We start from the raw sequence: 13,646 nt of genomic DNA, 5'->3' as shown, positions 1-13,646 counted from the left end.
CAATGATTACATTTTATGATGATTTCATTTATACATGTATTTTAATTTTCTCGTGTGTCCGCTGTAGGAAGCGTTCAAAGGTCTGTACTTCTGCGTTCGGATGATAGATCAAACCGTGTCATCTGGCGCTCGGGTTAAGTTCTGGTGCAGCGTCATCGGCCATCCAGAACCACGTGTTCAGTGGTATCGAGATGGTCAGAAACTCAACAGTTTCACGTACAATTCTTCCGCGAGGTGAGTACATGGCATCACAAAAATCACGGTGGGATAAATAAAATTAAAAATGTGAGATTGTATTCCTAAACATTTTCTTAAATTAAAATTATTTTATCAATCATAAAGATTTTTTGCTTAATACTTTAAAGTACTGCATCAACACAAATGATGACAATATTTTCGATATCAAATAACTAATAATAATTCTAGATCATAGTTTCAGTGTTAAGATATATTGTATCCTGCTCATAATATTTTCGTTTAAAATTCATTTTTACATTTTTATTTTAGCAAAGTTTTTAAGACACCTGACAAAAACAAAAACAACAACAACAACAATAACAATAATAATAACAATAAAAATAATAACATCATACTTCGTGGACGTTCCTCGCATTACAGGTATCAGACAAAATACGACGGGGGTTTGGCCCAACTGATCGTCGACAACGCCCAGAGTGGTGACTCCGGCGAGTACACATGCGTGGCCACCAACGGCCGTGACCGAATATCCACCACCGGATTTCTGACGGTATATACGTCACCGTCGGTTTTCAGGAAACCTCTGCTACAGCCATCGCTGTCTGTCGACGGTATCGAGTCCGGCCGTGGGCTTTACTCTCGGACCAGCCACGATTTCCGGTTATCTGCAAACGACAAGTTTGATTTCGGGTGCCAGAAGTTTGGCGGTGACTTGGCCACCAGACGCCCTGAGTATCCAAAGTTCGTGTCCAGCATAATCGCTGACGACGTGGCGACTTATGGTGGTACGATCGCTCTCCAGGTCCGAGTGCAAGGTCAGTATTTGTCGTTTCATAAAATAGATACGTGACACCTCTTTGAAATGGAATATCATAATAGGTATTATTTTTTGTATAAGCCACTTGATTTTCTAATCCCACTGCCACAATATTATACGAAAAATCATTGTGCTCTTATGTGTGTTTGAACCTCACTTAGTGGACTTTATATTATTTACTTCGATTAAATTTCCTTTTCTTATTTTTTTTCTCATAGTTTCTTCTTGTAGCTCTGTATATTTAATCTCACTCAGACGATATTTAACATAAACATTAAAACCCAACAGTGGAGATAGCGTTTTTACAAAATACTGTACCTACCTAAGAGGTGTAAACGATTCGCGTTTCAGGTTCCCCGGTGCCTAATGTTACGTGGATGCGCGAATCTAAACCACTACCGCGGTTATCGAGCAAGTACGTTTACCTGGATGAGGGTGGGCTGTACACGCTGCTGGTAATGGACAGCACGGTCCGGGATGGCGGAAAGTACGTGTGCCGCGCGTGCAACCTTTACGGGGTGGCGGACACGGAAAAGGCAGTTAGGGTGGTGTCACCGCAGGACTACACAGACCGCAGGGGCGTGAAACCGGCCATTATCGTGTCAAGACCTAACGACCGGCTGAATGTGGCCGTCGGCGAGGACATTACCGTCACCCTCCGGGTGGCTGGTGAACCGAAACCCAAAGGTATACTTACATAATAATGGCGCTGACTCGAAACGAGCATCCATTTCGATATAATTGTATTAATTTTTATACAGGTATAGTGTTGTGTGGCTCAAAAATATCAATTTATCTACATAAATAATAACAATAATAATAATATAATATACAAATTCTATTAATATTTAATACATACGTGGAATATCAGTGTATCATATAGTTAATTTATTCATTTAATGAAATATACGGTTGAATATATTATTAGACAATAACATTATAAATATTAAATACGTACAGAAATTAATTCTTTATGAAAAATATTATCTTTAAAATTATAATTTTTTCTGCACCCTTTCGTATTTTTCCACGACTTCGTTCTTAGTACGAGTTTCTTAGTCTTTATATGCCTATCCAACATTATACTCGTATAATACAAGCATTGATTAAATATACAATATATTTAATCAATGATACAAGTAATAGTTTAACATTATAGTTTATGTACCTAACATATATTTTATACTAATTAACAATCGATAATAATAATATATTGATATATTATATTATCTTATCGACTGTTAAGTTTCATAACAATAATAATATGTAATCGTAATAAACGCGGTTTCGTTCTAGTCATATGGATGAGAGGTTCGAGGGACGTGACATTCCTCGACCGATCGCTAAAGGAGACGGTCAACGACTACGTGATGTTGTCGATCAAAAAGGCTCAACCGTCGGATGCCGGGACGTATTTTATTATCGCTAAAAACGTGTACGGATCTGATAGGGCGTTTGTCACCGTCGGGGTAAGTGATCGTATCAGCAGCTGGGTCTCGCCGAACAGCTCCCGGTAGGGATGTGTATCGTGATATATTATATTGTTATTAAATTATAATATGTTGTTTTTTATCGATAATAATAATATCATATATCACTATCGCTCTATCTTTCGGTCCGTTCGATATACATGAGTATATAATAAAATATTATAATATATGAATATTGTTGTAGCCTGCCGTTCGAATAATTATAATATTGTAACATATTATTATTATAATATACACCAGTTGTAATATAGCCAACCAAAGCGGAGTTTTTCTTTTCTTTTTTTACTAATAAAAATTAACAAAAATCACGGTAAATATTCCATTTGATATCGACTTAATGTTATATTACATTATAATATATATAAATTTATATATAATATAATACAATATAATATTTGTATGCATATGCGTCGAAATGGTTTTACAGACATTGTACATTATAATTTATATTAATTATTAATACAATATCAATGTGCTCGAAGCTCGATCGCCGATCGGCAGCCCGAGATTGATAGCTACATGATACGCCACGATTTCCTTTCCTTGTTCCGAAAATTCTGAATTTGTCTGAACAACAGGTAATCGTTCACATTGGAACGCGACGGTTCATTTTCGGCACAGATACATTACGAAATCGAGTCTTTCAGAAATCGTTATCAAAACGGCCAAAGTACAGTTCATCGTATCACAATATGGCGTTGGTTGTAGGTACCTACATGGTAAAATATTGCAGGTCAACTCTTGTATGTGACCGCGTATAGCGTTGCTATATTATTTAAAATTTTAATAATCATACAAAACGTATTTTATGCTTTTATCATCATAAATTTATAATATTAGAACTGAACAATAATTATTATTTTCTTTTTTTTACTACGAAAAAAATAATACGTAATCATTATTGTTAATTTTATGTTAATAATTGTGTCCGCAATAATAACAACATCTATACCTATATAGTCATTACTATAATATACATTTGAGTTTCACGCTTATAAGGGAACATGTTTTTAGTAACTTGTAAATTATTCATTTTATTGTCGTTTTAGCCATTAAAATCTGTTGACAGCGTGATTGTAATTATCATTTTTATTTGATTTATCGTGGACAGTCTACGCGGTCGTATTATTGTTAGTTACTACAAGACTCGATGTGTGTGTGGCGTTATCGATAAATATATTTTATTCATAATAATAAACTTTATTGAATTTTACTACAGCAAGCTCCGTTATACTTACAGGCCTTTAGTGTAATTGTTATATGAATCACATTTAATTTACATAAAAAATATAATATTGATTGCAATTAAAACCCATAATATTTATTAAATATCATAATAATATCTACTATTACACGCTTATATGATACTGTTTCAAATTGCTATACATCTAAAAACCTCAGACCTGTTATTTGAACAAAGTTTAAGAAAAAAAACTCAATATTGTGTGCCAATTATCGGTAAAGCACGATTGAGCATATACCTTTTTAGCAACACGATTGAGCATAGAATATTTTATGCGATGTTGCCACAAATTTATTATTTTCACATATTACCTATTACACCAATTATTATAATACCAGATGCGAGCCGTTAGCTGAGCCCAGCTTTATCGACAATGTTATCGATTAATAAATTAGTTCCGGAAAATAAACGTTTTAAACATTTAAAATTGGGGGAAAATATAAGTTAATAAATTAAGATACAATTACAAAATTATTATAGAAATAATATCAGTGTTCTTGACTTATAAACCATTCAGTATTTTTTTTAGTCGGTACCATATTTTGATTTTATTATTTTCATAACTATTATTATTATTATTATTATTATTATCAAACAGATTTATGAAATGTGACATATTATTGACTATGAAATCATGTTATTTTTTTTGATATGTTATATTTTGAATTATTATAATTATTTAAATAAATATTTTGTATGATAGATTTTAAAATGGAAAATGGCAACGTTGCAGAGTTTTTTATGCTCAATCGTGTAAGTTTTCTCTTGTATTCCGATTTCCTTTGATACGCCGACAATTTGGCTCAATCGTGTCGCTAAAAAGGTGTTTTATGCTCAATCATGTCTCAGTCCTAATTATAACGGTCATAAGTACCTCACAAGTACCTATTTAAAATCTGAATTAACGCACTCTGACTCTGGGAAACGGAATATTTGTTATTGATAACCGTGGTCACATCTAAAGAGTGTACTCTCGAAGTAGCTTTACCGTGTTAAATAAAAATTATTGTGAGTTTTAAACGATTTTGAGTCATAAGTATTATTTTATTTTATATAATATATTTTAACATTATAATAATGCATGTTACAGATTTTAGTTAAAGATCTTTAGACATTTTTTACATTTTTTTTTTTTGGCATTAAGTCTGCTCAACTTATTATAATACATAACTATATAGAAGCAAAAAGAATTAACAATACAATAATTATAACTATTTTTAAGCCAACAAACCTAAAATGTAATATTCTTTACGTAATCAAATTAAACAATAACAATAATAATATATATGAAGTATACCTAATAAACTACCTACGCTTTTTTTTTCGAATTTTCAATAATAATAATAACAATAATAATTTTACGATGTTGACTAAAAATGATTTTATATCGTTAGAGTAAGTACAGAAATTATTAATAATTATAGTAATCGATATACATCGATTACACAATAGTTTTTTTTTTATTGTTTGTATCGTTCCTAGTATAATGTGATGTAATATCGTTGAATAGGTAGCAAACTAGCAAACTAACTCCGATATTATTGACGCACAGGTAATCGTATCATAAACAATTATAAATAATTCATGAATTGTGCACGTTGAAATCACATCGATATTATCAATATCTACATATTAAAATAAATCTACGTAAATCAGATTTTCAGAAATTATGGTTTGAATTTAATATAGTTAGGCATAACGATTTAACAAATAATAATGTCGAATATTATTCTCTCCTTAAATGCTTAAACATACAAGATATGTACATTTTATCAAAATATAGGTAATTTACAACGATGGGGTGAGAATATTAAACTGAACGAATAAAAATCAACAACGTTAACCTACTATCAAAGAGTATTTATGCCATACAATTTTGTGATTACCAATTTATAGTATTATAATATCAGATAATTCACCCGTAATTTTATGGAACAGATAATAATGATTTGTGTGTATGAAAAGCACAAAATAGTAAATAATAATTATTGAAATTATTCTGGTTAAATTGTAAACGTTATAGTGATTTAATTTGATCACGGATCACCTAACTCGTACGTATTGTTGAATACCATAATTTGATATCTAAATAATATCAAATTTATCAACGATCGCAATAAGATTCCAGTAATATCATCGTGTACTTCCGTTATTATAATTCAATTGCGTTCTACCGCAAATAAGTGCTACACACAATTTTTTTTAATACTATTTACAATTTAGATTTATGATTAATTAATGTTATTTTTTGTTGTGTGTGGTTAATTCGATTAAAGCGTTAATTGTATGCATAATAATCGTAGTAGATATATCATCAAGATTCAAGAGAGTATATACTTTAATTTTTAACACTGATAACCAACTCTAGTAGGTATCTAACTAAATTTTTATAGCAGCGCTAAAAAACGTTTATAAGGTGTAGCACAATAATATAAATCAGAACAAAATCGAAATGACTGAACAGAAACGAACTAGAAAAATGCATAGTTATGTTTTTAATTAGAAATCTGTACACCTACAGCTTGAACGGAATATAATCGAATTAATATCGGACACTGTTTTGACGGATTCCAAAGCCAAAACAATAAAATTAACAATTTGTATAGTATTAAATACTACAACAATATTAACTAATTAGTATTTGAGTTTAAGGTAAAATTATTAAGACACTACAACACAAACTGTTATAATACTCCGAAGTAGGTATAATACACAACAACCAACTAAAAAGTAAAACATCCTAATAAATACGTACAACAAAATTCAAACGTTAATCAGATTTTCTTTTGAATTATTCTTAATTAAGCTATAGTACAGTTTTTCAAACTATTATTGTGATAATTAATTTAATTTTTGAGGTATAATATTTTCTTTTTACAGGAACGTATTTTGATGGGCTCTATTTATCAGGGTCTTAATTATTTTCTTTGATGTTAATTCATTTTGACCAAACATTTTAATTTAGTTACCTACATAACCTGTAAAACGTTAATATCAAACGCCGTTTATGGGCGCAATTTTATGTACCTGATGTATTGTGAAGTACTAATGGCAAATAAATAAAATCGCAAGACGAGTGTTTTCAGTTAACGATTGCTAAATTGAAATACCTACCTTAATTATTGCATGATTACGTTTTATGAAAATCAACCATCGTTACAAAATTCAAACAATTGAAGAATTCTCATTTCTTGTACCTACTTTAAAAGTTGTAACGTTGTATCCTGCATACAGTAAAAATATGTTACATATATCTTTTTTTTTTTTTAAATGTATTATTTGATATGTTTCCTTGCATATGCACATTGTCGAAATATTAATATGACGTACAAGTCTAGTAGATTTTTCTGTCTTGTCTGTAATCGGCACACTTTTAGTATCCTATTACCTATGAACGATAGTTGCAGATTATTGTAACAATGCGTTTCTTAATTTCTTCGATAGTGCGCATGCGTTAAACATGCACCTCCATGTTTATTTTAAACCTATTATAATTATTGATGTGAACGCAAAACAATGGCCTACCCCTATTTCTAAATTTTGCAGTGTTGTAAAAATACTGAAGTCAGTTAAATTAAAGTCCGGCAATTGTGCAACTAGAAATCTCTCGAGAGGGAGATCCACAATTTATATTTATGTTGTGTACTTATGTCCTACATATTATTGTTAAACATTATTATTAGAACTTTTATAAACATACCAAACACAAGTTATCACTTGATATGAATACTGAAATATTGGAGGGGGCGTCTTTTTTAAATAAGAGGGTGATAATTTTAAACGTACTTATAGTTAGATATACCTAGTTATCTATTGTGTGTAATTAATAGTATTAATTTGTTTATAGGTAGGTACACTTAGGGACTTATAATTTGTTTGTACAACAAGTAAAATTAAATTTTTTTAAGAATGAAATGTAATCGCCTATTGAATAACTATAGAAGGTGGCGATTTTTTCGGCTTCAATAATGTCACTGAATAGTATATCTACACAATGTATCTACAGGTTCTATTGTAAATGTATAATGGAAACATCTATAGTACCTATACATTTTTGTATAATGATATATCAACCACTCGCGATACAATCGCCAAACGGGGACTGCGATTTAGATTGCTGTTAGACGACCCCCTTGCATATTATATTATGATATTATGAAAAAAAAATGACGTGTACTATAATATCCCTTCTATTATATTGTTTATATTGCATATAGGTGAGAAAACGTGCGAGATCGTTGACACCACCGCAAATCAGAAATACGATCGGCCGGTGGTTTGGGCCGGCGGGCGGCGGCGGCGGTAGAGGAGGAGGAAGAGGAGGCTGCGCAAACAACGGTGAGCATTATTATTATTATAATAATATACACACACAGCAGACGTAACATATCTGAGAAAATAATAATAATATGTTCGTGGTGGTAAAACGGGAAAATATGACGACGGTCGACAACGGACACGATGGCGAGCAGCGTTTATTTCGGTCGTTTATCGAGGACCACGACGCCGCGGTCCGCCGCTATTTTTAACATCCACAGTGTACGGTGTCAACGGGTTACGCGCGCATTTCCACTCGCGAGTTCCGTTTCCTCTGACGAAATAAACCAGCGCACGCACACGCAAATCGGCCTGCGCTCCCCTAAAATAATTGACGGTGGTTGTTTAGAGCGGTGTGCGTATACCTACGGCCATACCATTATCATATAGGTATATACCCACCGATAACGCGTGACGCGCCAAACAACTGCAGCGACCGGAAGGAAATGGTGCACTCCGATATCGGTACCGAGAGCAACATACAACTCTTGCGGGACCGATGGACGCGGAGACGCGGCACGACGACCCGCACTACCGCGGACTTCCTGTTGTACTTGTGCGAACACCAAAGTACACGTTATACATTATACCTATCAATATAATATGCCTACAATACGATTTATAAAGACGACATTACTATAATAATAATAATAATAACCGTTATTGCCGAATTATAATATATTATAATACGCCAGCTGGACGCGTCGAATACGACGTTTCACGCGAGCGTAATATAGGCCGCGGTTTCCCATCCGAATTCGTTCTGCAGAATATGACATTAATGTTTTCATGCGGTTTTCGTCCGTTTTCCAGAAGTTCCGGGCCCCGTGCGCAGCGAACCGACGGTGACGGACCGGACCAACAACCGGATATCGTTGCAGTGGGACAGACCGGAAAAACCGGAAACAGTGCTCGTCTACAGGGTGGAGACGCGATCGGCGGATGAGGAATGCTGGCGACAGGTACGAACCGTGAAGTGCCGGACTTTTTTAATATGTTGATTCCGCTGGCTCGTATATTATTTATAAGGGCTGAGGTAGTGCTAGTAGGTACTTAAAAAAATCAAAATATAACGTTTACATTTAAAAAACGAAAAATATGTGTTTAAAATATTATCTAAAAAAATGTATTGAATAAAATATGGTACTTACTTAAATTTTATTATGATATTTATCGACAAAAAATAAAAAATAAATATTTCGATAAAATAATAAAACTTAAAAAATAATTGATCTTGTGAACTGAAGTGTTATCAATCACGGGTAGTGAATATTCTAACCGATAATATTATTGTAATATTATTATAACATTTGGAAAATAATAATTTTGTACAGATTGTTTTATGTTATACCTATCATTATACCTAATATCAATATTTTCCAAATGTGTACGATGTACCTATATGCTGTATGTGCAGTTTAATATAATCAAATATGCAGTTATATGCAAAATAGTTGTTTTAATATAACTATATAAACTCCTTCTATTATAAAACATATTTATTTTATATGCCATTCAGATTATTCTGCGACCTTTCTAGATAAATATGAAAACCTAGAAGTCCTCAGCTCTTACTATACACCACTTACACTATACAAATTGATGATAATTATAGTCTAAACAAATTCTGTGATATTTAAATTGATGAAACATCTAAATTTAATCTAAAAATATGGGCATCGTCTTCTAGGCCATCGAAAATAACATGAACTGTTGACGATTATATAAATAAAAATTTGATAGATTCACTTATATTAAACTGGCATAAAATCACTATTTTAAAAACTGACAATTTTATTTAATTTTGTAAAAATAATAACCCCCATCAGTATCTATTATTTAATATTGTATTGTTTTTATTCTGCCAAACTATATGTATTTTATACTGAATCGATAGCCGATGGAATCATCTAAATATACAAATGTCCGGCATTATTGATATTAAAATGGCGGAATCGATGAAACCCCATGACGTGTACCTATAATAACCCCAAGCCCCCACACTGACACTATTACGCTTGTTTACGACCACATTTTTGTATCATATCCACGTGGTATGTACTGCGCAGGTCGGTATGACTCCCACAAACGCCATAGACGTGTACAACCTGAAACCGGGTTACCGGTATCAGTTCCGCGTAGCAGCCCGCAACAGGTTTGGATGGAGCCAACCAGTGGCCAGCGAGGGGTACGTGGACGTTTTCGAGCCGAAGTGTCTACCGGAATTCCGTCAACCATTGCCTGGGCAAACCCGGGTTTTACTGCGACACAGCGCAACTTTACAATGTCACGTAAGAACGACCAATTTTCGTTACTTTTATAATACATAATATTATTGTGTGTGGCTTGGCGCGGCTAGTTGGCTGCTACCATTCGCGGAATGCGACTGAGAGTAAGTAACGTCCGCTGCTATACTAGCTCCCGGATGGGTGACCACCCGGGTTCGTAGTAGTAAAAACCTTGCCACACATACACGTGTTTGCTTACCTACCGTGAAAACACCCTACCGTACCAACCTTACCAACCATAGTTCATAATCCCTTACAACAGATAATGGCCATAGTCGCCGGGCTTAAGCACAATAAAATAAATAAATAAATATTATTATGTATTATGTAATGGGCCCATAAATATACTGCCTTATAGTTGTCGTCATTTTTATCATTACGGAACGACGCCGACATAAAACCGCTAAACGTAGGTAGGATAGTGTCAAAAGAGAGTTGGCTGTATAGGATTCTGATGACAACGCGCATATAGAGGTACTCGAACGTCAATATATTGTTTTTCGACGCTTTGGCTATAGTACATAATAAATAATAATAAATTATAACATACATTTTATGGTATGCGTTATTTTGTACGCACATTATTATTATTATTATTATTGTCACTGAGAACGAATTCACTTTTCTTTATTTTTACCACCGCGGTGGCAATATTTCTATACAGTTAAATAACTGCAGTGGTGGGAGTGTACGATGGCACGGAATATCTTAACGTCAGCCATCCGAAACGTATCAACGTGGTTGGCACGACTTGAAGCGGAATTTCGATTGTCAGTCTGTTGTTTACTCGAGTATGCGACTCAACAATAATTATGTTGGACAATTATCATCAATTAAAACAATAATTACATCTAGTACTTATTGGTGATGGTACTCTGATACGATATAAAATTTAAACTATCGATATTCCACGCATCGTTAGTTAATAAAATACTGAAATATTTTACTATAATATAAAAACATCTAACAACTTTGCAGAGTTAAATTTACCAATTAACGATTTATAACAATGAATAGAATATTTTTCATACTTTTTTGTAAACATATATAGCTGTAACCTGTAACACCTGAATCTGCAAAGTAAAAATGGACAAACATAAAATACTTTTATATATATATATATATATCTCGGTTCTAGTTTACTTCAGTTCACGTGCAAATTAGCATTGGTGTACTAATTTTACCACTTTGTGAACCAATTTAACCGAAATGGGTAATCTCATTTGTAACGGATTTTATATAGAGCTTAGTATATTTTCGAACGTGACTTAACCTACTCGTTGAACTTTTCCGATATCTTTAATAACACTCTCTATAACTTTCGTCAAAATTGGTTGAGTAGTTTCTGAGTGTTATAAACTATAAGCATAAGGACTAAAACAAAATGCCTTTGGTTACACATTTGAATAACAATAAACAATAAGTTAAGTATTATTAAGGATTAAAAAAAAAATCCCACAAAAACGAGCCAGGTAATCAGCTAGTCTATAATTTTTTTTTTTATTGTATTTTCGTAACCAATGGCAGCCCTACAAATAAACAAAAAAATATTCAATTTTGATGATTCAAAACGAAGTTTATGGTAAGTCACCTTATATAGCTCCCATATTGGTAAAAAAGAAGCTAAAAAGACTTCCGGAGTCTCGATTAAATTGAAGAACCATAGATATGTTTTTGAGTATAGCTCAGTGGAAAAATATCTAGTAGTATTGTTAGGATTTTAATTAATTAAGAATATTAATATATTATAAACTTGTTTAATTATTTACGTTTCTATGGCAATACACAAAGCGTTACGCAAAATCTGTTATTTCCTCTCCAAGGAAAATTTAAGAATCATCGATGTATTTGATATTCTTAGAGATGTTTGGCATTTTGGGTATAGTGCAGTGGATAAATATTTAAATAGCATTGAATATTTTTTTAGGAATTTATTGAATTAATTATAATTATAGATTGATTTTTAATATTATTTTTTTATTTTTTTCATTTCTATGGTGATAACTGATAAGCAAAGAGTTAAGCAAGACAATCGGTAAAAAAGAAAGTTGTATTCAGTCCAAAAATATTCCATGTTAAAAACTTATTTCACATTTTTATAATATATAGGACATATAGGTATATAAAATATAAATATAAATATATATAGGTATAATAGAAAATTCAAAATTCTGAAAAAATCCTTTTCTCTTGTTTCGATAAAATAAGATCCGTAGTATTCATGACCTTTTCAGTTTTCATACATATCGCATCATAAAAGCAAAAAAATACCCACGCTCATAACTATATAAGGACGGTGTTTGTGAAAAAGGGCACAAGTCCGTTTTTAAAAATAAAATAACATACTTTTGTTTTGAAAATAATTTTACGCCGGATTGACTGGTGGCACTGATATTTGGCTATCTTATTGATAATATATTATTGAGGATGAGATAGCACCAAATATCAGTGCCACCAGTCAATCCGGCGTAAAGTTATTTTCAAAACAAAAGTATGATATTTAATTTTTAAAAATATATAAAACGATGATTTTGCTTTGGTGGTGTTAACTGACATTCCGAAATGGATTTGATGGTGACAGGTACGAGGTGTTCCGGAGCCGCGGGTGAGGTGGTTCAAAGACGGCGAACCTTTGCTGGCGTCGGACAGACACGCGGTCGGGCGCACGGATGGAGGAAAGTGTACGCTGACGATCGCGGACGCAGTGGACTGTGACGCGGGTCGGTACTCTTGCGAAGCCGTCAACGACCAGGGGAGGGTGTGCACGTTGACCGTCGTCCAAGTGATAGCCAACCGCAAGATTGTGGAGGCGGAACGGAGGCTTCAAGGGTGAGTACTTTATTATGCGATACGCAGTGTATAATGTTATTCGATTTCCCTCCTTCCAAAGTTCCAAAACCCCGAGGTTTCGTTTTTTGGCGCTCTAGGACATTCCAAGTACATATAATTTGAATCATGCTACAGCGATAGATATTTCAAAAGTGATACATTTACTTTGCATATTTTAAAGTGTTATTAGTGTGTATTTCTATAGGAACATTAACGAGTATTTATGTAAAGTTAGGATTTTACACTAAATAATAATTCAAATAATTATTTTAAGAAATTTTTTAATAAAATATTTATTTATTGATTTGACTTAGAGATGATTCATCATCTAATCATCATATATCTGAAAAACTGATTAATTTATCATTCAATTTCATGTGTAATTTAAATTTTGCTGTTATTAGAGTTTAATATTTGTTTGCTATATACGAGTATGATGGGTAACTACTAGGTAATATTAATAC

The 13,646-nt window shown here is 32.8% G+C and overlaps 1 protein-coding gene across 1 annotated transcript in view; it reads left to right on the top strand.

Annotated features, from left to right (window-relative positions):
* LOC132943068 (uncharacterized) overlaps nt 1-13,646 on the top strand; it is a 93,752-nt gene that overhangs the window by 23,172 nt on the left and 56,934 nt on the right. Inside the window, 8 exon segments of the mRNA XM_061011865.1 lie at nt 68-234; nt 619-1,013; nt 1,367-1,702; nt 2,312-2,484; nt 7,966-8,086; nt 8,879-9,027; nt 10,135-10,356; nt 12,935-13,182. Coding sequence (XP_060867848.1) covers nt 68-234; nt 619-1,013; nt 1,367-1,702; nt 2,312-2,484; nt 7,966-8,086; nt 8,879-9,027; nt 10,135-10,356; nt 12,935-13,182 — 1,811 coding nt within the window.

The sequence above is a fragment of the Metopolophium dirhodum genome, chromosome 4 (genome assembly GCF_019925205.1).
Source record: "Metopolophium dirhodum isolate CAU chromosome 4, ASM1992520v1, whole genome shotgun sequence".
NCBI lineage: Eukaryota > Metazoa > Arthropoda > Insecta > Hemiptera > Aphididae > Metopolophium > Metopolophium dirhodum.
Note: the sequence above shows the minus strand (reverse complement) of the source record. Positions and strands in the feature narration are given on the sequence as shown.